Source organism: Falco rusticolus, chromosome 20 (assembly GCF_015220075.1).
Source record: "Falco rusticolus isolate bFalRus1 chromosome 20, bFalRus1.pri, whole genome shotgun sequence".
NCBI classification, from domain to species: domain Eukaryota; kingdom Metazoa; phylum Chordata; class Aves; order Falconiformes; family Falconidae; genus Falco; species Falco rusticolus.
In genome coordinates this window covers 4,054,833-4,082,667 of record NC_051206.1, presented here as the reverse complement: position 1 = coordinate 4,082,667, position 27,835 = coordinate 4,054,833, and the positions used below count along the sequence as shown (strand labels likewise).

Sequence of the window (27,835 nt, the reverse complement as noted above, 5' to 3'; positions counted from 1 at the left end):
TGTAGATGTATATGGTTATGTATATACATACATATATGTAGGTATAGGTGAACAGTATATACATACACTATATATGTATATATAAAAGAAAGAAAACTGAGAGGAACATATAGAGGGTTCTGACCACTGACGGGCCAGATCCCATCCCAATCCAAATTCAACTGGACAAGGATTTTTAAAAAATCAACCAAAAAAAAAAGAAAAACCTCCCTCTCAAAGTGACAGATTGAAAACATCAGGACAACCTCACAACGTTTGAACAGTAGTTTCTTTTCTCTTCCATTTTAAAACTCTCGCTGACCACGGGAAAGAAAAAAAACCCCAAACCCCCAATAACAACATCAAGAGCTCCAGTGAGTTCCCTTGGAGGATGCAGAAGAGCCTCCCGACGGTGCTCCATCCCCTAGGATGCTCCGATGCGGAAACCTCACCGTCCCCACGGCCACCCCAGCGCACCCGGGCCGATGGGTGCTGCAAAGAACCTTCGCCAAAGCTCTGCTCGACATTTATTTTCCCTCCCCGGTGCCACTCTGGATCGCCTCTTGCAGGGCACATGGGGAGGTTTTGCCATGGGCCATGGGCTCCTGCTTTAGAAAAGAAACCCAACACACCGTAAAAGACAAAAAAAAAAAAAAAAAAAAAAAAGGAAAAAAAAAAATGAAAATAGGAAGAAAACCACCAAAGTTTCCCAGCATGATGAGGGTCCTCCTGCCGCCCGGTGTGCTGAGGCTCAGCATCCCCAGAGGTTGTGAGCATTTCAGTCTCCAACACGAGGCAATCCTTCCCTTCCCCGTTGCTGCCGCAGGAACCAAAGCGAGAGCGAGCATGCCAGTGGGCGCTCCCCGTGCACACTTGTGCACGCTTGTGCAAGCGTCCTCATCCCGCCAGCCGCTGCCTTTCTCGCCCCTCTATAACGCCAGCATCAGCAGGAGGATGGGCACAATGGGCAGGGTCCGGCCCGCCCAGTGTTGGCTGCCGCCTGCCTTCTGGTCCACAAACGTCTTCTGGTCTGGCATGATGTCTGTGGTCAGCTGGGTCTGCGGGCAAGGGGACAGTGGGGTTTCACCAGGGCTTTTTTTTGGGAAAAGCATCCAACCTTGGAAAATGCCTGTCATCACCCTTCAGGCAGTGAAGCCAGCGGTTCCCAGTCTGGCACATCCTTCCCGAGCCGTTTGCAGTGGGAAACAGCTCTGGCACCAGGACCCCCCTCCCCGTGCTCCCCCCTGCCCCAGACGTACCTCTGAGTAGCACAGGCTCTGCTCTTTGGACTTGTTTAGCTTCAGTCCATGCTCCTGGAGAGGAGAAAAGGGAAAGGCTTAGGGCAGGGATGTGCACCCGGGGCTGCTCCTGCCTGGAGTCGCACCCCAAGGTTTGGGGTCCCCAAGTTCCCCTGGGGGCTGCAGAGCTGCCCTGCGAGGGCGCGGGGCGATGCCTGCCTTACCACCCGAGGAGCAAAGAGTGAGCCCACAAGCCCAGCACAATGCAAGAAAATATGTGGGGTTTAGGTTTCCCAAAACATCATAGAATTCAATCTGTTTTCACCCCAAGTGAGCCAGAGGCAGGAGAAGCTGGGCTTGGGGCAGCTACACCGGCTCACCTTGCCCTGGGCACAGTGCTGTGCCAGGCAGGGGACGATGCCCCAAGCGAGGGAAGGGCACAGATCCCTCCCCACGCCAGACCCCTGGGCAGTGCCCAGACCCCCAGTTACCAGGGAAGGCCAGATCCTGCCGGGCACCTGGGTACCCGCACTGCATCCTGACCAAGTTGCACACACTGAGCAGGACTTTTTGCTACCCATGGGCTGCAACCGACCAACAGACCCATTGAGGGTCCAGGCCAGTGCCCCCAGTTTGCAGCAGTGCCCCGGTGTGGGTCCTACCTGGACGGAGGTGCAGGTGGTGATGACACTCGTGTCATACATGGTGTTGCTGTCGTTGATGTCATCCGGCAAGGCAGGGCTCTTCTCTGTCTTCGGTGGCAGGGTGATGGGTGGCGAGGGGTTCTTGGGGGATAGGTTCACATCGGTGCCGTTGCCGAAGGCTTGGATGGCATTTCCTGGGAGCAGGAGATGTTTATGGGGGGTTGCACCCCAGCGGTGATGGGGCAGGGTGAGGAGGGGGACGGGGATGCGCCTTACGGAGACAAGGGTTTTCCGTGAAGTCTCGGAGGAACTTCTCACACTCCTCCTCCATGTTGCCGCTGCCTTTACAGGAGCACCAGGGTGAGATGGTGATGCTGGTGGTGCTGGCGTCAACGTAGTTGGGCGTCATGTCGAAGCCTGCTCTCGGGCAAGGAGAAGGAAAAGGGATGAGGGGCCGGGATGGGGGAGACCCTTCAGCATCCCGACCCCCCCGGCACTCACCAATGAGCCCTGCATAGGAGCCCAGGCATGCCTGGTAGTTGTCCCCGGGGCAGCTGGTCAGGGACTGGAAGGAAGCTTGGCAGTTGGTGTGGAAATCAGCCAGCCGGGACCTGGGAGCAAACAGCAAGAGGGAGAGGGACAGGTTTTCACCTCTGCTCCCGGCACGGAGCAACTCAGCGGCAAGGAGCAACGTTTGAAAAAAATAAAGGCGAGAAAAGAAGATAAACAGGGTAGAGAGCAGAGATCTAAATGAAATCTAGACTCAGGAGGTGCAACTTCTTGCCTTGCCTCCCCAGCCCGCCGGAGGGTCACGGGTGCCATCCCACTGGGATGAGTCCCCAAGCCTGGGACCCTTGTTCCTCCATCGTTCACTGCTCCCCACCCCCCCAGCCCTCCCCAAGTGCTGCTCGCCTGGCGGAGCACACCGTAAACTTCACAACCTCATTTGGCCGCCCTGCTCCCAGCGTCATTACATGACTGTAAAATTTCACTGCTTGTTTTTATCTCCCCCCTGAAATGTTAAAGCTTAGAGCGCAATTAAAATGCCTGAGGTTGGGGTTTACATTTTTCCTTTCTTCCTTTGAAGCTGAGAAGGGAAGAAAAAAAACCAAAAGGAAGGCTCGCCGAGACCCCGGGGGCTGAGATTCTCGTGCCCTGCCTGCCAGACTCAGTTCTGGGGGCAGAGCAAAGGCAGAAAGAGCAGAGATGGAGAGAACCAGAAGGACCAGGAGGAATAAAGAAGGGACAAGAGGAGCAGAGGAGCTGATTTCCACTCCTAACACGATTACTGGCTTGGTTACCCCTTCTCATCTTCTCTTCACTGCTCAGCGTAATGCACAGAAGCAGCGCAGGGAGCGATGGAAGCACCGTTATTTCCAGGTGTATCAGTAATCTGGCTCCACAGAGACAAACCCACGCTTTCCCTGTGATGCTCTGGGGATTTTTCTTGGGATGAATTGAATCACCAAGGTGGAAGGATAAAGAAATGGGAAGGATGTAGAAGGGGATGGGCAGATGGACCAGGTGGACAGATGGATGGGCTGCAGTTTTCCAAATTGACTCAGTCATTAGATGAGTAGACACGAGGCTGAATTGTGGCCCACACTGGATCTCAATCACAGGGAGGAAACGCCGCAAAGCAGCCAAGTTGCTGACACTGTAGATGAGACCTTGCACTTCACAACAGAAAATCTCCTCAGCTCTTTTTTTCCACACTTCATATAGAAAGAAGAATGCATACATTATTTTCTGTAGCTTCCTTTTCCTTCCTTCTTAATTAAATGTCATCTTTGTCCAACCAGTGATTGAATCATCCAACAGTACCTGCCTAAAGCCATAAAAACTGATGAAAATAAAGGATAGAAATTGTCTTTTTTTTTTTTTTTTAAATAGGAATGATTTGTTTTCAGAAGGTTTTGATCAAATTAGACAGAGGAACAAATGAAGCAGCGATTGAATGAAGTAGAAGGGATCTGCGGCCATACCTTACATCCACCCAGCACTTTTCATCACACCAGACCTCGAGTGCACGAAGGGAGTGGGGTGCAGGTACCACCACAACGCAGCCAGCACCGGGGAGGAGCAGTGATGCTGCTGCTGAGCCCACGGCGGTTTTGTAGGCTACGTACTGGGGAAAGGACGTAAGAGGGAATAAAGCACAGCTGCTCAGGACTGGACCCAAGCACTGGATGCTCCATGCGGGAATGCAGTGGTTTCCTGGAGATTTTCACTGTTTCCAGCCATCTGCGACTGGGGCTTTTTCCAGGTCATGGGGTTTCACAGCCACCGATGCAGTCGCCTTCTGCGGAGCGGCTGAGCCTCCTCTGGGGACCCCTCGGTCCTCTGGGGACCCCAGCATCATCCCACAGCGAGCATCCCAGCCGAGCTAGGGGTTGGCAAGAGCCACCCATGCCCTTAGTACCTTCTTTCTGCTGTTTCCTGCAGTTGGGTGTGCAGGTCGCACTCTGGTTTCGCCTGCTGATGGGCTGCCAGTGGCATGAACTGGATTATTTTCCCACTTATACCAGCTGCCTGACCCACTTACAGCCTCCCAACAGGCTGCACATTTCCAGGGCAAGGTCAGCCTCTTCATCTGGGTTATTCAAGCACTCCTGATGAGAAGACAGGACTCCTGGGCACCGCTGTGTTCTTCTACACATTGGATGCTAATAAATAGCAATAACGCAACTGGCATCGCCTCAGGGAGAGATGTAGCTGAGGGGTGTGTGGGGCGGCTGCTCCGTGACACGGGCAGGGAGGATGGGCTTGGGCTAAAGTGCTGATTTCAGGGACAAAAGGGGATTCTGCAGCTCTTCCTGCGGCATGTGTGAGACAAGGAGCAAACTTGCTCTGTCTCCTTCCTGAAAAAACCCTCACCCATCCCAGGAGCATGTTATTTTCACCAGCCCCACGTTTCTTTCCCTCCCTAGTGATTTAGTACATGAGGAAGGACACACACACCCTCAGTGCCCACAGCACAGAGAGGGAGGCCAGGGGCTCCAATCCTGCACTCACTCCCAGGATCGATGCTCAGCTTGCAGCACACTGTCTCCCTCGCTGGAGCTGTGCATGAAGCCCAGCGCGTGCACAAAAGCTTTGCCAGGGGACATCTGCAGTGCTCAGCAGCCAAAGCAGCTCAAGGTCAGGGGTGCTGCTCCCCATTCGCAAGGTGGGAGCAGAAGGGAGAGCCTGGGGGGGAGGGGGTATGGCAGAGCAGCAGAGCTCCAGCTCCACTCCCTTCACACATTCCCCATCGCAGGAAGGTATTTGGACTCCCTCCTCCTCCCCTCCACGGGAGATAAATAAAGTTTGCGACAGCATTTCCCCTCTCCCCAAATCAGAGGTGAAGGCACGTCAATTGTCTTAAAGAACTGTGGCAAGTTCATCACCGAGCGCCACGAAAATTTGTCACGCTGCTCCCCGGAGCTCTGCTCCTGGCTTGTAGCATCCTCTAAGGCAAATGTTATTCTTTTCATAATACATGACAAGCCAGCTGGTAATCTTTCCAGAATATCCAAGCCAGATGTCACTCTTTCCGTTGTATACAATGAGTTTGCAGTCGCTGGATGAAACTAACTGCCAGGAATAAACCTTACTGGAGCTGGCCCATAGCTTCTCAGATTTCTGCTTTTAAGTGCCCCGGCAAAAAAAAAAAGAGAGGGTGCCAAGTCCATCTTAGCAGAAACAGGAGGAATTGGTGCCAAACGGCTGGCTGGCAGCTCGAGGCAGCAGGTGGGTCTGGCTGGTCTCTGCCTGCAAAGGCCAGACCCAGACTGGGAAGAGCTGGGCTGGCAGCTGGGTCAGGGATGGAGGGATGGGGAAGGAGGACGGCAGCACGGGGAGCTGCAGAGTGCAGCCTTGGCCAGCACATTATTTTCCTGAAAGGCCTCCAAGGGGGGAAAAAAGGAAAAAGAAAAAAAAAGGGTGAAAGAGGGATTAACAAAAATTAATTCTATATATACACGTATATATCATATCCCAAACCTGCTCCAAGTGCTGCTTTTCAAAGTTAGGCATTTCCAAGCTGTTTCTCTTTGATGCATCTAGAAAAGGAGTTTGATTTTTGCTGAAAATGGGTTTGATTTGGGGTGAACAAGACCAAGGGGAGGCAGCCCCAGGGTACTGGGGGTTTTAGTATTTCTCTTTCTCCCTGCCCAACTCCAGGCACCTCCCAGGGTACCTGCAGTGCACCCATATGTACATCCCCGGTGCATATACCTCGTGTTTAGGGGACGTCGTGCATCGCTGGAGGGAGCATCCCACCAGCTCCCAGCTGATACCTCATCTCCCAGCCTTGTTATCGCACAGGAATTCAGAATCACCTTGCCAGCACCAGCGAGACCCCCTCACTCTGACAGTAAAGTTACCTGCACAGCAAAGGCTTTTTGTTTTGTGGGTTTTTTTGCCCCCCCCGCTTGTTGGTGCGTTGCAATTTATAAGCAGAAAAATCCCCAGAACAGATGCAAGGTGCCTAATTGGGTGCTAATTGTTCCCATCACCACACGCCTATGAGAAGTCCAAGCCCGGCGCTGGTAATAACTCACTACCCATCAAAGCGAACTGTATCAGGCTCCTGAATATTTCATGCAGAAAATGTCCAAGATGCGGAGATTACTCAAGACATGTTTTTCACAGGCAATTTACAGGGACCAAGGAAAAATGGTTTTAATAGACACGAGCATTGAGAAGCGGCTCAGAAACGCGCCTCTCCCCCCCTGCAGAGCAGTGGATGTTCAAGAAGCTGTGACAACATGCAAAAACTCAGCAAGACATAAAAAACCCACGGGCCCGCTGGGCATCCTCCTCCCTACACTCGCTCTGCCAGCTCGTCCTGCTGGAGATGAATGCTTTCGAAGTCAGGAGATGCAGAGATAAAAAAATTAGCCTCAAACACCAAGAACAGTGGCCAGGTAATTCAAAGAGCCCTGGGGATGGGGATCAGCTAAAAAAAAAGCAGAGAGAAGCTGAGGCAGAGCTCCACTTTTCTGGATGACCCTCTACCAAAGCTAGTAAACAATTCACAGAGGGGAAAAAAAAGATCAATGGAAATACCTGTTTGATCCAGGAAAAGTTATCTGCCTCCTCTGCAGACCAAGTGACCTATTCTGGTATAAGCCAGGAGGGTTTTATTCCTGCTTTTAGTGAAAACTGTATCCCTGCTGTAGCACAGCATCTCTCTGTGGGATGGGCACCGGTCCCCATCCCAAAGCTGCCCCCAACCCCGGGAGGCGGGGGCAGCAGGAAAGAGGAAAAAACAGAATGAGCCAGAGAGAAGCAGAAGAAAAATCCCCAAATTAGAGTAAGCAGAGCTAAGCCAGCAAGAGGAAAAAAAACATGAGGACAAACAGACAACGGACCAACTGGTAAGTTAGTAAGTTGATTAAGAACTTTAGTTATCCATATGTATTTTTAGGACATCACATTTTGATCCATCACAGATAAAAGCAGTTAAAAGACTTTTTTTTTTTTTTTTTTTTCTATCCTCTTGCCTATGCTCAAACCCTATCATTACCCGGTAAGAGAAGGGAAGAATTAAACGCACGCATCATTTGATTTTAATTGAAGGACTGTTCTATTTCATTGAACTGCTAACTAAGCTGAACAGGAGATTGTGTTTACATAAGCAAACCCCGAGTCAGTATAGACTTGCTGTCACATTAAGTCAATACTTATGAAGGCTCTCTATTTAATTATTCAGTGTGAATTGACTTATTACTGTGTTAAGAGTGCGGCTAGCCCTGAGCAAGGTGGCCACAGAGCTCAGCGGTCCCTTCCAGCTGCCTTTGCATATGGGTGCCCACAGGGTCCTGGGGGACAGGTACTCGGGGGGTGCTGCCCCACTGGCCCTCTCCCTCTGTGCCCCCGTAACGGGAAGCCAAAGCCACCATCCTTTGCAGATTTGCTAACTTCAGGTCGGATTTGGAGGCTTCCCTCAGCACGTTATTGCAGCCCCAGTCGCCCAGCCTTGGTGCAGCCACCCACCCTGGGCACCTATCAGGTGCCCTGTCCCCCTCCAGCCTCAAGCACTGCTCCTCTCTACCAGCACCCACAGCGTCTGTTAAATCCACGAGCATTTTTTCCTCCTCCTTCTTCTTCCCAGACAGCTATCTGGACAGCCGAGCAGCACTTCAGAGCCTCTCTCATTACACGATGTAATGAGAAAGTTGAGCTGCTGCTCCGCTGTTTATCAAGGAAACATCCATTATAGATGGCATTTTTGTCTGTGCTAAACAAAAGGCGTGAAGACGAGGACGTGGGTTAAAAAAAAGTTTTGTTCCTGTGTTTGGTGTTTGATCAGTAATCCAGCTTGGATCCGTTCCTTCCCTTGCACGCACCCCGAGCCAAGCCTCACTGGTGGGTCCCTGAGTAATGAAGCAAGCCTTCCCCTCCCCCAGGTATCGCTCCTGAATTAGCATCCCAACCCCAGCCGAAGAGAGCTGGTTTCTGCTGTGCAGAACGGCATCTCACCAATGCACGCAGGCACAGGGGTCCTGCGAGGGGCTGGGCAGTGTCCGTCCCCCTCCCAGCCGTAAACGTGCTGAAAACGGGGAGAACAGTCAGGCAAATGAAACATCACCCTGCTTTTGGATGCTGAGGAGCTACAGCCAGTGGAGGCTGGGAAATTCTTCAGCACCAGCATCACTGAAGCATATAAGACCAGATTATTTGTGTTCCTGACTTGCTGATGCAAGATGAAAAATACAGCAAACTGCAGCTGCTGAAATCAGCTCTTTTCTCCCCTTTCCTTCCCTTTCCCCTTAGCTGAGGTTAGTGTTTTGCAAAAGGTTTTTATATTCTTGGAGCTAAAACCTGTCCATTGCAATCAGACACAAAGCTCGGGGAGTTTGTCAGGCTCCTCTGTTGTGCCGGGAAAAGCTTCCTGGCACGAAAATCTTCACAAATTGCAGCGATCTGAGCCCGATTGCTCCTGCTCTCACAGCCGGGAGCTGGAGAAGGGGCTTGGAGCTGGAGCATCACACCAGGGATTTTTAGCAGCCTCACAGGTCAAGACCATTTGAACTGCTTCGTCTAGAGCAAAATGCAGGATTTTAGCCCAGAATAACCCAGATTCTGCACCCCACTCCCGGCAAGGGAAAGGCACAGGCTGAGCGCTTGCCCCCACCAGGACGTGAGCCCACGCAGGGATGCACAGGAGCTCGGGGGCCACATGGGCTGTGGGGACCCCCAGGTGATCCAGCCCCTGCTCTATGCCAGGATGGTGCCCACTGGTTAAAACACCCCAGCCCAAAGCATTCAGGAACCAGCCACCTGCAGAACGCTCTTGGCCACAACAGAAGAGCTGGTGGCTTTTATCTCCCCACCTTTGTGACCACTGAGGGGACAGGGGCTGGTGTTCAACGTCCATTTAACCATCAGCCCTATGCAGCTGGAAAGCAGCTGCAGAAAGCTGTGAAAGCTTCCAGAATTTTCATCAGTTTGCCATGCTGGACCATTAATTTGCCCTCTCCTCCAACTCTTCTGCTTTTGGGAAGGAAGCCATGCGACCTCAGGGTGGGCCGCATCCTGCAGGAGCAGCAGCCCCTATGAGGGGCAGCCCCCTGCACCCAGCTCAGCACCGACCACAGCGAGATGGCAGCAAATATCTCCCAGCAAAGTCCTATCTGGGTAGAGAGGGCTTTGCCGTTCATTAAGCGTTCAGCCAGGAGGCTTAATTACGCTCGCAGCCCGTGCGGGAGCATTATCTCATCTCCTGTCACCGCTGGGTTTCGGAGCAGCTTGCCGATCTGCTTCGGAGTTCAATGCCCTTGCCAGTCCCGCGTGCAGATAAGGAGGACGAGCATCCATCTGCGATGCCGGTGCGATAAGCATAAGCACCGGCACGGACGGGAAATCCCACGGCAGACCCCAGCCTTGCCTTGCCTGCAGGCAGGGGCTGGGGATGACAGGACCAGGACGTGGAGGGGTTTGATGCTCAGTTGCACCTGGGGGGAGGCTGGTGGGTGCAGATGCCACGGGAAGGAGGACAAAGCCTGCACTCTCTATTTATACCCATTCCCGGCACCTGGTGATGATCTTGGCAGAGGCTGCCTGTCAATGCTTTGTTATTTATAAACACAGAGGGCCTTGGAGAGGCTGGAGAGAGAGGAGATGCCCCTCCCCTCCCCCAGCACCAGGCAGCCCTGCAGATCACCCCGTACCTGCAAAACAAGGCCAGAACCGCTCAGCAACGGGGATGTCAGACCACCAAGCCCACCCTGCCCGCACATGGATGCCAACCTCACCAGGCTTTACAGGAGAGTGGCACGAGCTGCTCCCCCCGAGCTGGGCCAGCAGCATCCCAAGGGGTCCTGGAGTGATGTACTAGAGTCTGATGATGCTCCACACCCTACCTGCTCTAGGGGAACCTGCTTTAGCAGGGGGTTGGACTAGATGCTCTCCAGAGAGCCCTTCCAACCCCGAGCGTCCTGTGGCTCTGTGGGTGCAGCGCTGTCTGCACAGTGGCTCCAAGCACCGAGGCCGCAGCAGGGGCCTCTGCATCACCACTGAATGAGACCCCCTTTCACCAAGCCAAATCCACTCTAAATACCTCTGGCACCTCTGCATTGGTCAAAAGCCTCTGATGAAGAACAAACAGCAGCTGCTGGTGGAGTCTGCATCACCCACGGGGTGGTTAGCCTAGATTTCATCCAGCTCCCGAGCCTGTGCTTTCCAGGCTCACTAGGAGTTCTCAGCCTGGAGCAGCTGGGAAATGCCAAGAAGGTGCATGGAAGAGGAGATGAGGCTGTGGGAGAAGGGTTCAGCTGGCAGGTAAGTCCATGCCCACCTCTAAGCTGGGAAACTGGACCCGAAGCAGTGGGAGCTACAACTCCCTGCCCGTGCCTGGGGCCACTGGGCAGCCAGGCAGCTGATGTCGAGTAGACAGGACAGCCAGCACTCAGCCAAGACTCTTGACAACGACGGTTTTCCTTGACCAGCTCTCCTCCGCATCCTTCCCCCATGGGCCAGGGGACATGACGCCCATGTGTGCATCAGGCACAGGGTGAAGGGCCATTCCTTCATCCCCAGGGAAGAGGTACCAGCAGGAGATCTCCAGATGGAGATGGGGATGGGGGGAACAGCAGCAAGGAGCATAAACTGCAGCCAGCATGTGTGTCCAGGGACAGCACAGTGCACACACCGCCCCTGCTAGAAGGCTCTGCCAGAGCCCTCTCCATCCCAAAAGCCAGGGAGAAAAAAGCCAGACCCTCTCTCACTTGCAAGGCAACATCAATAGAGAAAAAAAATCTTATTTTTTCCCCCCTCAGCTCAGGTGCCGGGCACGGCTTACCCCAGGTAGGTCACCACTTCGAGACACTTTTGCAGCTGCAAACACAAGGAGATCAAGTGAGCTGCTGGAGCACAGCAGCATCTCGGAGTATCCCCGGGTGCGGGCTCCCCACCGCAGGCTTGTACCCCAGTGCCACAGCCTGGTTAATGTGACTGGTTTTAACAGGGGGTTTGGAGCAAACCTGCCTGCCCGAGCCTTGGGGAACGCTGCTAGAGCCCCCCAGGGCAGAGCTGTAGGAAGCAGATGGGATGGGACCTTTTGCAAGCCCAGATCCAAGGAGTGCATCCATGCACAGCCCTGCAACGCTGCACCACGGGGAGGAAACAGCCAAGGTTAAGGCAAAACTCTGCAAGCCAATGCCCACAGCTGGATGCTTCAAAAAATGCTGGATTTGGGCACTTTGCAGAGCCCCCAGCTGGGGCTGCCTCTCCCCAGCCAGTCAGCATCCACGCTGCTGCCAGAAAAACACATTTCCAACTTGGAGCAAACACCCAAAGCAGCTGCCACATGCTTCCCCCTTTGCTGCTTCACCTCTTTCTGGCAGAATTTCATTTCATGCAGGAATAGGCTTATAATTAATTCTCGGCAGCTCCGTGGCCTCTCTGGCCCTCCCCAACATGCTGCTAATGCAGGTTATTCCCCTCCACGAGCGGATGCATCCGCAGCATCTAATGTCTGAGCAAGCATCAGGCCTGCCGACGGAGAGGTGCTACCATTAATTTGGCCGCGACTCGGCGCAGCTCTGGTATCTTTTATTCATAGACATTGGCTTATTGTATTACTTTTTGATAAAAAGCCACATTCCTACGTTTCAAACACATTCGCTTGCAGCCAGAGGAAGACCTGAAGCGGTGTTATTTATTTATTTTGCCACCAGGCTCTGGGAAACTCCATCACCTTGATGGCAAAAGGACCCTCCTTCTCGTGGGAAACATATTCTTTATGAGGCTGATCCAGCCCCTGGAGGGTGACAGGAGTTTTTTTGCCGTATGAATAATGAGTTTCATAACGGAACAAAAGCCTGCTCTCCCGACTTTGCTTCGCAACGGGGAAAAGAGTGGGTTTCACCAGCCATGGAGTTTCGCTGGGGATGGTGAAGGCATGCTGAGGGGTTTTGCTGTTTGCAGGGCACGGGTGCCCCCACCGCCGCAGCACCTTTTGCACATTCACCCCACACACACAGCTTGGGGAGACGGAGCAGTCCTGGGTGGGCAACAGAGCCAGCATGGTCCCCAGGGACTCAGCTCCACTGTTCACAGCAGAGAGGCACCTCTGTCCCCACTGCTCTGATTCTGCCCCACGTCTCTATCCCACACCGAGCACTGCTGGAAGGTATCACCCCACCGCAGCCTCCCTGGCCAAGCATGGGGAAAGGCAGAGCGCTGGTTTTGCACTGGGGGTTTCAGAGCAGATCAGACCTCAGGATGGGGTGGGGGTCTTGGCTGGCAGCCCCAGTGCTTGCAAACCACACGCAGCCCTGCACAAAGCCACAGGTTCACTCCAGAGCAAGGGAGACTGACCTCGAGGCCACGTCCTACCCCACAAACCTCTCCAAGAGTAGCCAAAACCCGCTCACTCGGCCCCATTCCACGCACAGAATACAGCTGTTACTGGAGAAGACCAGCCGGTGGGTGCCATGCGGCACTGGGAAGATGCAACCACTAAACTTGGAATAGGGTCATGCAACAAAAGCGCGCTACAATCCCGGCCATGGCCCCACACAAATCCCCGTCTACAGTCTGCAGGTCATCCCCACGGCACTGGGAAGCGCTGGGAGAAGCCCACACAGAGCCCTTACCGGCAGAGGTGATCCGTCCGGCACGTGTTGCGCAGATCCAGGCAGTTGGGCTTCTCCTTGTCCTCGTAGGAGCAGGAGGGGACGATGGTTTGCCGCCGGCGCTCGGCACAAGCCTGGTCCTTGCAGGAGCAGAAGAGGAGACGGTAGGTGTATTCACTGGGGACACGGTCGAAGAACTGGCGCAGAGCCTTGTGGCATTTCCTCCGGCTGCAGTGCTCGGTGGCCGAGATCTCCTTGCTGCAAGTGGAGATGTAGCCTGAGCGCAGGCGCTTGCAGTTGTCATTCAGGTTACAGGCTTTGGCCGCGTCGAGGCAGTGGTTGCTTTTGGAGTTGGTGGCAGGGTCCATTCCTGCCCGGAACGCAAGAGGGAGAAGGGGTGAGCGTGGCATTGAGGGATGGGGAGATGCCCTCAACCTAGGGAGGTGCTGTGGGGAAGGGGGTTGGCATCGGCATCACCTCCTGGCATCTCCAGCACAACCTGTCCCTGCTGGCAGTGGGGAGGGGGCTGGATGCACCTGTGCAGTTGCCTCCCACTTCATCCCCATCCCCTTGCACAATTTGGAGGTTCTCCAGCACAGAAAGAGTTAATGCACACCGATTGCAGCCATGGGGGGAAGGGACAGGACACGGTCAAACAGTCTTCAGTGCATAATTTATGCCATGAATTTGCAATATTTTTTTTTCCTTGTCAATTATTCAAAGAATAATTGTTAATTATTCAGCCTGCTCCAAAGCAGAATAATCTGCTGAGCTGCACAGGGCACCGTGGCCCCCACATCCAAAACTGGGGCTCCCCAAAACTGGATCACCCCCCCAGCTATCCTCCCCAGGGCTGAGCACTATCCAGGCAGGGACAAGGCTGCCACCGGAGCCAGGTGTGGGTGGGATCCCACCCCCGCCCTGGGAATCCCAGCTGCCAGCAAACAAACAGGAAGAGGATGGACAAAGCCAAACCAACACACGGGACCAGATGCTGAATTTTGTTGCTTTTCTGTTTTGGGTTTGGGTTTTTTGGGTTTTTTTTTTTTTGTCAAAATGATGGATCACCCTCCACAGCCCAGGTGCTATTTTAGAAGCCACCTGACTGGACCAGCCACCTAATCCCTAAATTCCTCCCCAGCCTGTGGATTCCTCCATTGTGTCCCAGCTTCCACCAGCAAAGATGAACAGCAGCATCAAGGAGGGCTTCCTAACAGGGGTATTTGTAGGGCCCTGCTAATTAGCAAATGGCAAGCAGCTGCCTGGGTGAGCATCCTCCTCCGCCTCCCCCTGCCTCCCCAGCTGCCCAGGGGCTGAGCAGTGTTTTGGGGTGCTGTTCGCAGCACGGGACCTGACTTTGTCTCGTTTTCCCACAATCTTAAACAACTCAGCGTGAGCCTCGGAGCTGGGAGCTGCCAGCACAGCTCTGCCTATGTTCAGGGATCCTGCTTAAAAAGTAAAGCTGGAAGCCCATGTCCCACTGCCCTTGGGGGGTGTTTGGAGCTACTGGGGGCTGGCTGCCCCCAGTCCTGACATGTGCTGTGATGACCGTGGGGTCCCTGCAGCTCCCTTCGCCCAGGGCCAGGACCCCCAGCTGGGCTGTGGTGCCATAAGACCCCAGAGCCAGGGGGGTAAAACTGTTTGGAGAGAGCCCTTGAAATGCCAAATGTGTCATCCCAGTGATGAACGCCCACCGTGGAGATCTACCAGGGAGAGGGAAGTTTAGTAAGACATATGTAAAGTGAGTAGTTCTTATGATATATGATATATAAGTAGATCTGCCTTGAAAAATAGCACGAGAGGCCAGAAGGTCGCCTGAGCTAACGTTGGAGCCGGCGGATGGTCGGAGTGTGACCTGGTGCTGTGCTGGGGGGGAATCCTCCTCCCTGCTCCTCCTGCGAACGGGCTGTGAGCCCTGTTAGGAACAAAGCCATGAGAGGAGGGAAAAGAGGTGAAGACAAATCCTTTGAAACTTCACACCCTCCTTGTGCAGCCAAGCCCCAAAGACAGGATGGGGCAGGGATTGTCATTTTGCTGCCCAGGTCCCTCCAGCTGAGGGCTGAGGATGGAGACAGCTCATGACACTGATGTCCAAGGAGCAGGAGGGGAAAAAGATGCTCGGAGGAGTTGGGGGACACATGGCTCTCTTTCCTCCTTGCCCAGGCCAGCTCCCAGTTTTGGGGGGATGCACCAAGCACTCTTTGCACCCAAGTGTGCTGGTGGCTGCCCCAGCTCCGAGCCCTGCAGGCAGTTAACAGCCAGCGCAGCAGCTCTCCAGCACCAGCTGGGATCTGCACAAAGTGTCGGCTTATTTTCTAATCCCCCTGAGCATCGCTCCTGCCCTGCCCGAGACCTGCAGGGACCTGGATGCATTTTAATAGAGCCGATGCTTGGAAGTGCAGGGTTTCTGGGGAGCTCATTAATAAAGCACAAGCATGAAAATTTCATGAGGCGAGAAGGAAACGGGGGCCAAGGAGCTGGGGAGGGGACAAAGCCAGGAGACTTGGTGCCACCAGCCGTCCCCTCAACAGGCACTGCATGGCTTTTCAGTGCAGGAAGGGGTCAGGGGCAGAGGAGGAGGAGGGTGATGAGGAAGGCAGTGCTGCTGCAAGCCGATGCTGTGTTGTGCAGCGTGGGCTGAGGCTGGGGGTCTGCCACCCACCCACCTCTTGGATGCTGCTGGCTCACGTTGGTGCCCACATGGGCAGAAACACAACATGGGGCTGCTTTCCCAACCGGAGCCTCTTCCTTCTTCCCTGCAGGCTGTGGTTTCCACAGGGCAGGCGCCAGCTCCTCTTGGCACCACAGAGCATCCTCACTGTGGGCCGGGGATGCTCTGCTCCATGAGGGGGGTGGGGGGGGACACCGGGAGCGCAAAGCCCCCTGTGTGGGGAGGGCTGCGGTGGTGCTCGTTTGCGATACTCGCTCATGGTGCCTGCAGCTCTCCCCCGGTCCCGGCAGGCTGCCCATCGAGGGTGCAAGGAATCAGAGCACGGTGGCATGCATCTGGCATGCATCGCTGCCCTCCTCGCTTGCACAGCCCCTTCTTTCTAGAAAGGTAAGGTAATCCCGCCGCTAGCCCCACAGGCAATTAGCCCGGCTCTGCCTCAGCCTTGTTATCAAGAAACAACACTAACAGCTCATTTGCTTCAATTGCTTTGGCTCCAGGTCGGGGCTGGGGGTCCTGGGGGGCAGCTGCTCACTGCTCACACTGCTCCAGCCCCGTGTGTGGGGACGGAGAAGGGGTGGAAGAAGCATCAAGGCCACCCTGCTGGCCACAGCACATCTCCGGAGCATAGCAACAGCCAGTTCCCCCCTTCCCCCAGCCCCAAAATTGCCAGACAGGCTTCCTTCTCCTCTCATTTTGCTTTTATGAATAAATCAACCCATGAGCGTTTAATCCCCCACTCCAGACACTTTGCTTTTCATACTTTCCAGCAGCTAAAATATTTCCTTGACGCTAATGTAATCCAAAAAGGCGTGCGGGAGACGGGAGGGGGTGGCATCGTCATCCTGAACCGGTGCTAAGCTCCCCGGAGGGAGCCTGGCAAATTCACTTTGGGAGCTAAAACCCAGAAGGTGACGGCAGCGAGGGGATGGGACGTCACAGCCCTTCTCCGAGGTGTCCCCAGGTGAGCCAGGGCGGCTGCAGACAGGGCTGCACGGGGTGGGGTGGGGGGGGGGCACAGCATCACTGTGGGGTCCCCAGGGTGCTGCCACCCTCTGCCCATGTGCACCCCATAAGGTCTGGGGACACAGAGGCCCCCAAAACCCTGGTGGGTGGCTTTTGGGGAGAGGGTTAAGGGGAGAAAGAGCAAGGAGAAGCCAAGGCATTGCTGACCTAATTTGAAAAGGGGGGTGGGGGGGTGGGGGGCGGGTCGCAGCACGGAGGGGTTGTCATGGAAATAGACGTCTATGGAAATAGACGGCAAAAAAAAGTTCCTGAGGATGGTGGTGGAGTTTGGGCTCCCGAGAGGAGGATGTGGAGGCAGAGATGCTCCGAAGGGCGCGGCATCCTTCTCCCAGCAGTATCCCATCGCTCAGCGCAAGGCCAGCTGCCCCAGGGAGAGACAGCAGATAGGGCCCCCCCTTGGCTTCCCCACATATGGGGTGTCCTGCCAGTCCCAAATCTTCCAGAAGACAGAACACGTTACATGGAGCGATGGATGGGCAGCGGGAGGGTCTGGTCCCCCTCAGAGCCTGGGCTGTGCCTGTGCCTCCCCCTCCTCCCCTGCCTAATGCTGCGACACTCAGCTGCACGAAGGGAGGCATCAGCAAGAGAAATGAGGGAATTACAGGCTCTCCAGCCCACCTCGGCTATTTTATATAAGCCCACGGCTGGAGGCAGCTGGGTCTAGAAAGTAAAAACCTAAATCACAGCCCGGGGCGGGGAATAGGAAGCCCGAGGAGAAGGATGCTGCCCATGGCTCTGCCATCACTGCCGGGCAGGGGCTCAAACCAGGGCGAGCTCACCTTCTCCCAGCAACGTCTGATCCTGCTAGGGAGGTCTGGACAGACAGGATCTGTCCCAAAGTGCATCAGACCCTGGCAGCACTCAGGAACCAGCCCCTACATCGCACCCCTCCACCAGGTTCCAGCATCCCAGCCGGCTGTGGGGGCCACATGTCATCCCTGAGTGATGCTCAGGGCATCAAGTCTGGGGCGGTGGGGGAAAAGACGGGCAGGAGCGTGGCCATAGGAGCTGGAGGAGCAAAGAACTAAACCACAGGGAAGGAGCTGCAGGTTTTCCTTGCCAGGGAGCTCAGTAGCAGGTCTATGTTCATGGGCAAGAGAAGATAAAACAGCAGAAGCATGTTGCTTTTATTACCTGAGAAAATTGAAGCAAGTCTGAATATATCAGAGAGACGAGAGGTGACCGGCTCGTAGGGGGAAGCTTCATAAAATTCTTCTCCTAGAGTGGGAGGGAAGAAACACAAGGGGGAGAAAAAGCAAATTAAAACCCACAACGAATAACCCCAGCTGCCACTGAGGCTATGGCGGGGTGCTGGCACCCCCCACCCCCACCCCTGCCCAGCGTGGCAATCTGCAATTTGGGAAGGGAAAAGCAAAAAGCCTTTAAAGCACCGCCCTGCAACGAAAGGAAAAGCTTGTTTTGGACCAGCTCAGCTTAATTCTTGCTGGCTGGGAGGTTGTGGCCGGGCAGGCAGGTCTGCACTGCTGCCTGCAGCTGCCTGACGGCTGGGTCCTGCCACAACCTCGGCTCCTTATGCAAGGCAGGTCTGGCAGAGGCCGCATTCAAACTGACCTCAGGAGTCGAGGGAATTTGGATTTGAAAGGTCAATGTTTCCCGACTGTGGCTGCAGAGTCTGGGCCAGCTGCAAGCTGAAAGTTTTAGGGTCTATACTCAACGCTGGGTTGTTTTCTTGTTGTTGCAAAAAAAAAAAAAAAAAAAAAGCGTTTGCCTAAATAAATACTGGAAAGAACGTTTTCCACTCTGCCTCTGGTACACTTTGGGAAAATGGAAATATTTTGGTGGGGTGATACAGACCCAACCGGAGAGCCTCGTCATTTGAACACCAGAGCATCCCCACCACCGATCCACCCACGCTGCACTCCAGGGGCTCATCCACTGCAATCCACACTTTCCGGAGGGAACCTGAGCGCGGTCCAGCTGTTCCCAGGCTAGGAGCAAACCCGCTCTCTCCCATCTTTGATTTCAGTGCAAATTTTGCTGCCTGCCTTTTGTGTAACTCCAGAAAAGGCTGATTTCAGGAGAGCCAGCCACGGCTCTCAGGAGAGGAAACGCTTTCTTCAAACCCCAGCAGCCACAGGGAAAAAAAAAATATATATATTTTTATGCATATATATATTAAAAAAAAAAAAATATCAATGGCTGGACTTTGAAAGCTCCAGCCAGAGGCTGACCAGCAGCCCAAAGCATCGATCTCCGCTGTGCCTGGCAGCCCTTGCAGCAGGATCCCTGCCCGCAGTGGGTGCCCTCGCTGCCGGTGAGCCGGGTCTGCCCCCGGGATGGACCCCGGCAGCCCCGACCACGCCAGCCTACGCGTGCTCTGCCGAGTTATTATTAGCCCAAGGCAGCGGCACTTATCCTGTGTAATTAAGGAGCCACTTGAAACCCTGTGCTGGAAAACAAGCTCATTAAGAGGCGGGGAGCAATGCGGGAGGGCTTGCTCCAAGCCCAGCGCTGTTCCTTGGGAATCTGGGAGGGCAGAGCTGGGTGGCTGGCCAGTGAGATCCTGCTGGGATGCCACCTTGGGCTTTTCTCAACAGCTCTGGGGTTTCAGCCCATCACCCTGACCCTGGCCTTGCCACCACCCTCAGGGTGATGCTGGGTGATGCTACATGGGTGCAACAGCCCCTGCCAGGGCCAAGGGCAGCTCCTGCTGCTGCTGCTCGTCATGAGGAAGGAGACAAGCACCAAGCAGTTTGCTTCAGGCCAGCCCCCTTCGCCTTGCTGGGTTTCCTAATGCTCCGATGACAAATAGCACCTTTATTAAAGTGCATTTAGGAAACACTGTAACCTCCCGGTATATTGCTTTGCCAATGCAATAAATAATTAAATACTAAGCGAATCCTGCTGCTTGCTAGGAAAATTACTGAGCATTAAAAGGGCAGTGGACTTTTCTTGAGCTCACTGAGATGCAATTAACCTCCAGGAATGAGGCTGGAGTGAGAGCAGTCCTCCTTAATGGTAGGGACCGGTTAGCTCCCACAGCCGAGAGGCTGGACTGGAGGCCACCAGGCACAGCAGCTTTGCTAAACGGCAGAAGATCAGGGTCTACCTTGGGCTCCTCATTGCTTTTACATTCACTGGTTTATCCATGTTAAAGCTATGAGCTGCTGGATCTCCCCAAAGCTTCAGCCTCTCCTGAAGACTCAGTATAATCACTTTTCTTCCTACCTCCTCCTCCTCCCCCTCCCCTTACAGGTCTTGGAGTAGCCATCAAGCAGTAAAGCATCCTTCATTCATGTTTGCAAAGCCCTCTGAAACTGCTGAATGAGGGTTGCTAATGAGGGGTAGAAAACAATTAAGCAATAGTTCCTGCTCTGGCTGGTTTTGGGGCTCCTAGTCCCTGTGCTGACCCAGATTTGAAGGCAATTTCAGCCAGGGGAAAGCTGCATACTCGGATACAGCTCCCCACATCCTCCCCACTGCCACCAAAGACCTCCCAGCACCATCATCACCTCCTCTGGCTTCAGTCCCAGCTCGGGAGGGAGGTCAGAGAGCTGTGCCCACTGCAGGAACGTGCCTGCCGAGGACCGAGGCTCCTTCAAATGAACCCCTTCAGCTCAAGCCACTACAGGAGGTGGCTTTCAGCCAAGGTGATGCAACGGCAGAGGAACAGGCATTTTTACAGGCTCAAATCATTGGTGGAAGCGGGGCCGAGCTCCCAGCCCCCTCGGGTGGCCGAGGGTCCTTCTGCTCGCAAGCTGCCACGGGCCAGGCGGACACATGCCCTTGCAAGGACAGTGCCACAACTTGGGGGCTCTGGCACTGGTAGTTTTGCACAAGTTGAAGCTGGATTTAAGAGCTTCCATGTGCAGAGCCAGTGTTAAACCCATTAAAGAGATCTAGATTGTTAAACCGATGCTAGCTCTGCTCCTCCCCAGTCTGGGTGCTGGGAGAGCCACACAGGGGTGGCAGGAGTGGGTAGAGCCCACAGGACAGAAAAGCAAACCCCACCAGCACGAGCAGCAGCCCCAGCTGAGCCCCTCAAGGCCAGTTCCTTCCTCTGAGCCCAGTAAACTGCCCCTCTGCATCCCTGGACCAGCAGCATGAACCCCCAGGGCAGCCCCAGCCCCGGTGATGCCTCTGCAGAGGGGCGAGGGGCAGCGGGTGAAGCCCACTGCCTTCCCCTGCCTTCAGGCAGCAGATAATCCTGACTTCAATGCATAAACCAACCCCCGGCTAGCAAAATCCAATTTCAATTACCTGCACTGCTCCAGCCTCTGATTTACTCCTTCACCAGGCTGCAATTACAGCAGGCTCTGGTGCATCACCTCTCTGCAAGGCACGACCCCAGCCAGCCCTCCCTGCTGCTCCCCAGCCCCCCAAACCCCACCAGAGCAAGGGCTAATGGGGGGCTGGGGGAGCCAAGGAGGCAGCAACAGCTTCTGCACCCCAAGAGATCCCCACAGCATGTATCGAGGTGCAAAGCCATGCCCCAGCCTTGCTTCCCTCTGCACCCCATGGGCATATACCAGCTTGCAGGTGCCCAGATGCCCAGGCACAACAGCTCTGCCACGATAGCCATCAGCTTCTGCTGCAAATGTAGCCCTCAGCCTGCTTCTCCCTTGCCCCATGGCCACGTTGGGCAGGCCAGCTCTTGGCACAGCCCCCATCAGCCCCTCCTGAGAAAGGGGGGACCATCTGCCTTGCCTGGGGTGCCCATGCAGCCCAGGGCGCTGCTCAGCCCATTTTTCTAGAGCAGCAAGGTGCTCTCAGAGCTTCCCAACCTTGAGGTGGGTCAGGACCACCTCTCCTCCAGCACCCTCCACCCCAACGCAACCCCACAGAGCCCTGCCCCGTACCTTCGGTCAGCCCCAGGTGTATACTCCAGTAGATCTGAAGGCACTGAAGCTCCTTCTTCATCCCTCGCTTGCAGCGGCAGTCGTAGAGGGGGCTCTCCTGCAGCACCTCCAGGGCCGCCTGGCATTCCTTGTTGGCCAACATGGTGTTCCTGTCGCGGCCGGCCAGGCACTGCCGCAGCGTTCGGTACCGGGAGCTGCAGCTGGGCTCCGCCGCGCACAGCTCGTTGGCTCGCACGCAGTCCACGGGCACCCGCCAGCCATGGGGGTCCTGCCCCGGGGGGGACGGGGGGCCAGCCAGCGAGCGGAGGATCTCGTCTGGGCGAGGGGCAGGGGAAGGAGACACGAGGGCAGAGAGAGGTGAGGGAGGGTGGCCCAGTGGGGCAAACCCCTTGTGACCCCTCCCCAGGACCCCACACAGCCCCCGCCCCAGCCACAGTCCCCAACCGGTCCCTGGCGTTAGATCCACCTTCAGGCTGCTCCAGAGGGGGAGAGCATCCTTCCATCATGCCTAAACCGGGCCTGGATGTGTCCCCAGCCATAACCCCACCGGGGGCTGTCACACATGGCAAAATTCAGCCGGTGGCCTGAAAAACCGAGCAGGATGTCACTGGGCACCCCTGGCAGCGGTGACGTGCCCCGAGGCGTGGGATGGGGACGGTGGAGGGTTAACCCAACGCCTTGGGCAGCCACATGATGCCACAGGACTCTGTTTCGTATTAAAACCAAACAGGCAAATAAACAAACACAGCATGTTTCCAGCCCCGGTGCTTGGGGACACGAACCTCCACGCATGACCTCTCAAGAGCCCAGGGAAGCAGAAAGCCCGTCCAAACTCTCTGCGCACGTTGCTGTTTGGTTTGGATTTTGCAGCTTATCGTTTTCAGGCCCGTCACAGGATTTTTAGGGCATCTGACTCATGGGTTTTTGAGCGCTCGGGGTTGGCAGGGCTGCAGATTGGCCGTAGCAGCTCGGTACAAACTCTTCCCCTCGGGGATGGCCTCCTGCGTGCCTCTGTGCTAGCCACCCCTCGGGGTGGCAACCACCCAGCCCGCCCGGCTCCTGCCCCTGCACAGCCACTGCTGCCCCTTGGACCCTGCCTCAGCAGGCGGCTCTGTACATGCCTCTTCCCACCCGGCACTCCCTCAGCCCTCGCACTATTTCTATGATTTTCTCATTTTCTTTTGCTTTTTGAAACAGATTCTTGCCAAGTCAAGCCCAGGCAAGGCCACTGGCCCATCCCATCACGGGTGCATGGGGGAGGGGGACAGGCCGCACTGGCATGGCTGGTCCCCCCATGCCTGCACCAGCCAGGGGATGAGGATGGGGTGGGCAGGACCCCCTGCCACTCCTGACCCCCTGCATCCACCGGCTTACATCTGCAGCCAGAGAAAGCCCTGGAGCAGGCAAAGATGGACACGACAGGACCCAGAAGGCATCCTCGGCTGTCCTGGAGGGTGACACAGAGGGAGACCCCACCTCGTGCAACACCTACACCCATGGGGAGTAGCTTCCCCTTCCCCTTGCTGCCACACGCAAGGCACCACGTGGGCGCAGCAAACCTCAGCCTCCAGCTGCCATCCCCTTTCCAACCTGTGGCCACTCAGCTGGGTATGGCAGGGGGACAGTGACACCTACAGGCATGTGACAAGGGCCACCCCTGTCCCCCCGTCCCCGTCCCCCGCCCAGGACAGACAAGCTCTCAGGCTTGGCAGGCGCTCAGCCCCAGCAGCAGCTACTCCACGCAGGCAGGGCTTGTCCCCTGCCACCACCCTGGGGTGGCCACCTGTCCCCTGCCTCCTGTGGTGCCACGGGAGCATGCAGCCATGCATGCCTCTGCCCACCTCGCCGAGTCGGGACACGCTCCTCGGGCCGTGGGGATGCTCGAGGGGGGGAGTCTGCGGGAGGGATGGGGCGATGTCTGGGGTGAACGAGCAGGACGGGCAGCAGCCCTGGGTCTGGAAACCCTTCCACTGTCGGTGGGTCAAGCCAAGGAACAGATCCCGTCCTCCTGGTCTTCAGCCGATGCCCCCAAACAAACATCGTTGGGTTCAGAGAGGTCTGAAGGGTGTTCGGGTACCAGGAGCAGGTGTAGAGCCCCTGCACCCATGTTAGAACCAATTCTAGGTGGCAGATACCCCTCAGGAAGGCCCTTCTTGGCCTTTCAGGATTATATTCCACATGGGAGGCAGGCAGGATCCATGAGCGGTGGAGGCACACTCCTGACACACAGCCCGGACTGGTGGAGGAGAAACTGGCATCTCCCAAACACTCCTCAGGGCAGAGATGCCAGGTCTTCACCATGAGATGGAGGATGTTTTGGTAGACGCTTTGAGTAGAAACGGGCCAGCTCTGCACCTTTACACAGCAGGAAAACACAGCCCGAGGCACCCTGCACAGCAGCCGGGACAACCTGCTCCTGCTGCAGCCGTCGGGATTGCTCCAGGCATGGAGAGCCATCCCGCAGCGTGGAGAGCCATCCCACAGCGTGGAGAGCCATCCCACAGCGTGGAGAGCCATCCCGCAGCATGGAGAGCCATCCCGCAGCATGGAGAGCCATCCCGCAGCATGGAGAGCCATCCCGCAGCGTGGAGAGCCATCCCACAGCATGGAGAGCCATCCCACAGCGTGGAGAGCCATCCCACAGCATGGAGAGCCATCCCGCAGCGTGGAGAGCCATCCCACAGCATGGAGAGCCATCCCACAGCATGGAGAGCCATCCCGCAGCGTGGAGAGCCATCCCGCAGCGTGGAGAGCCATCCCACAGCATGGAGAGCCATCCCGCAGCGTGGAGAGCCATCCCACAGCATGGAGAGCCATCCCACAGCGTGGAGAGCCATCCCGCAGCGTGGAGAGCCATCCCACAGCATGGAGAGCCATCCCGCAGCGTGGAGAGCCATCCCGCAGCGTGGAGAGCCATCCCGCAGCGTGGAGAGCCATCCCGCAGCTCCACCATGTTCCACCACCGTTGCCCTTGCCCAGCTCAGCTGCAGATCTAGTGCTCGCTCTGAGCCCTCTGCCCGGAGCAACCCAGCTCTCAGCTCCAATTTGGTCTTCTCCAGCTGATGCCATGAAGCTTCTTCCCAAAACACCATCCGAAGCCTCTCCTCTGGCTGCACTGCTGTCTCCCCGCTGGCTCCATGGGCCTCCCAGGCAGGGACAGCAGGGCTGGCAGGCAGGCAAGGAAGGGACATAGCCCTGCCCCGGTGTAAAAGGCGCTGGACCACATGGAGCATCCTTGCAAGGGGCTCCGGCACCCTCAGCAGCACGCTCGGATGGGCACTGGCTCTTGCCAGGATGGGATGCCCAACAGTAAATCCACCTGCTGGGGAGCTGGCAGGGATGCGTGGCGGTGAGTTGGCCTCAGCCTCCTGGCTTTTGCCACCTTGCTTCCACGACCTCACAGGGAGCAGGGCAGCCCCGATAAGGTGCCTGCAGCATCCCGCACCGCGTCCAAGCCGGGAGTGCCAGCAGACCCCAAAGCACAGCACAAAGCCATCCCGCTGGAGGAGGAAGGGCAGAAGCAGCCCTTCCCCATGGTTCGCAGCCTGCACAGGACAGCTTGGTCCCCCTAAATCCAGCAGCATGCTCAGCCCTGGCTGCCAGGTTGGTGGTTTTTCCTGGGGCCCTCCTCTCCTCCCGGTCCACAGCACTGCCAAGCCAGGTAAAGCTCTGCAGACCCCCGCAGAGGCGCAAGGTGGGGAGTCTGGATGGAGGGGCAGGCCGGGGGGTGGTGGTGAATGTCTCTCCAAAAGAAATCGTTTCACAGATACACACCCGCTAAACTCGTATCAATAAAACATCTGCAGAGAATTTAAACCTAATCCTCAGCAGTCTCTGGGGTGTCAGAGCACAGCAAGGATTTGCAGGCAGATGCACAAGCCTCCGCCAGCCAGCCAGCCAGCAAACAACGCGATGGCCCGCTTTCCTCTCGCTCCCACGGCTTCCCCCAGCAGCAGCAGGCTGTGTTGCCTCTTTTCTAGCTGTAACACACGTTTCCTTTTACTGGTCCTGCCAGAGACCTTTGGACACAGGCAGCTTTAGAGGTAAATATTTGCCCTCATAACTGGACTCAAAAAAAAAAAAAAAAAAAAAAATTGCTCAGGAACGTGCGCCCTGGCAGACTGGGTGCTGTGGCAGAGGTGGCTTTCTCCCAGTCAAAGGGGTTTTTTGGCTCATCAGGAAGAAAAGCCCAGATGTGAAGAGCTGTGCTCCCCCGTGCCAGGCCCTGCTCTCCTGGGGTGCTCACCGTGAGGTCATGCTATGGGGGGCTGCTTTGGAAAGCAGCAGGATGGGGACCCCCTGGTCACCCCATCCCTCACGCTCAGTCAGGAGGCACATTTTCCCTGCAATCACCACTCGGAGTGTTGCAGGTCCTCTGGTGGGCGGGGGGGCAGCCTCCCCACCCCAGCACTCATGTAACCTTTGGGGAAGCCCGGAAGGGGGGCAGAGGGTCTCGCTTTCATGCAACCTCCCCTGCGAGGGCAAACGGAGCACGCTTTGGCTGCCTTAGGTGGGGCATGCTGGAGGTCCTTGTCCTCCAGAATCTCGCTCATGAGATGTCCAGCGGCGAATTGGACATGCGTACAAATGGCCAGTGGCCAGCTGCCCCCCCAGCCAGCGCTGGAGAGCCCTTCCTCTCCCCATTTGTGCCCCCCACCTCGCCCCCAGAGCATCCCTCCTTGCTTTCTCTGGCTCAGAAGGCAGGGATCGTGCTCTCTCTGCCCCAACACTCCCCGGGCACACTGTCCCACTGACAGATCATGGGGAAGGGCACCCCCAAATGGGGGCTCAGCCCCCAAATGCTCAGGCCTGTTTCCCATCCCACACAAAGGCACATGAGGCACCAGCTTCCCGCCCCCCCCCCCACTCCCAGCACATCACCCATTCCCCTCGCCAGCCAGAGATCATGCTGGGGAGCAGGGGAGAGCAAAAGCCTGTCACCCCCATTTCACCCAGGATGCAGAGAGCTCCCCAGCGATGCCGAGCACCCCATGCATGGTGGTCCCTCTGCCTGCACCCCCAGCCCCGCACCATGGGACGCTCTGGAAGGTTTGCTCTGCCAACCTTCAAGTCTCCCTCAGCAGCTGCCCATCACCCTGTCCTCGCCGGCAGGGTGATGCTCCTCCAGCCCAGGCGAGCTCAGCAGAGTTTTTGTGGGCGCTCGCTGCTGCAGTGTGCTGGGGATCACACACGCAGGCACCCGCCGAGAGGCAGCGGGATGCGGGTGCTGCCGGCACGGCACAGGGAGCACGACCAAGTCACGGTCCTGCGTGGCGCCCAGCCTCGCAGAAGGCAAAACAAATGGACCTTTCTCATTTGCTTCCTTTTCACCCAGACCCACCACAGCCTCTGCCTTCCCCCCTTTTTTAGCTGCACCTTCCCTGTCTCCGTGGGAGGCTGCCCTAGAAATGCAAAGCTTTCTTCCTGGCGGAGACAAAGCTCCGAAATAACTCACACATGATCTAAAGCAACACGCACGAATTGCAACGGAGGGGACAGCAATTCCCCACGCACACACACATGCAATTAGCTCAACTTTCCGAACCGATTCTCCACGCCGAGTTCCCAGGCACAGGCAGGGACGGGGCGGGGGGGGGGGGGGGGGGGGGGCAAGGCGGCAGCGGCTGGAGGGCACTGGGAGAGGGGCTGGGGAGGGGGTAGATACCCTCCGAAATGCAAATCCATAAATGCAAATCCACGTAGGCTGCAAGGAGAGAGTGGATCAAAACCGAGGAGGGCTTTGCTGCGATCGCTGCCCGCTCCCTCGGATCGCGATCGGTGCCAGAGGCGGCGGCTGCCCCGATGGGGCGGCTGGAGGGAGGTGTGTGGGGGGGTGCGTGTCCTCGGGTTTATTTTTAAGGAAAATAAAGTTGCTCCTAGTTATAATCTTTGTGTCGCCTTGTCCCTCTCCTGCTGCAGACCTGGAGCCGGGCAGTGCCCGTCTCGCAGGGGCGCGGGTCCCTCTCCAGCCCCCGCAGACCCTCACCCGGGGGAAGGACACGCCACCTCTGCCATCCTACCCGGCCAGGCGACAGCAGCCCCCCCCCGGCCCGCGGGCACCCCCGCCGGGGCCACTCACCTACGAAGAGGACGATGCAGAAGGCGTTTGCCAAGATCATGTTAGTAAATCCACGCGTTCCTCCACGTGTGCAAAAAAATGTAAGGGGAAAAAAAAAAAGAAAAAAAAAAAGGAAGGGAAGCAAAAAAAAAAAAAAAAAAGATAATTCCCAAGGTAGATCCCAAATCCGGGAGAGGAATGTGGGGTGCAGGGGAGAGGGGGTGCGCTCCGCCCGGCGCGGAGCCGGGGCCCTCAGCCGCTGCGCCGGGCAGCGCCCCTCGCCGCCTCCCGCATCCCCGCCCGGCTCCGCGCTCCGGGGCTCCGCGCTCCGCGGGC

General features: G+C 56.4%; 1 protein-coding gene across 1 annotated transcript; it reads right to left on the bottom strand.

Moving 5' to 3' along the window:
• Nucleotides 1–27,835, bottom strand: GFRA2 (GDNF family receptor alpha 2). Its single transcript, XM_037371837.1, has 9 exons — nt 27,521–27,835; nt 21,442–21,756; nt 17,756–17,839; nt 12,949–13,297; nt 2,363–2,472; nt 2,138–2,278; nt 1,880–2,055; nt 1,239–1,292; nt 1–1,037 (listed from the first exon to the last, which is right to left on the bottom strand). The coding sequence occupies exons 1-9, from the start codon at nt 27,558–27,560 to the stop codon at nt 909–911; spliced, it is 1,398 nt and encodes a 465-aa protein (XP_037227734.1). The 5' UTR covers nt 27,561–27,835; the 3' UTR covers nt 1–908.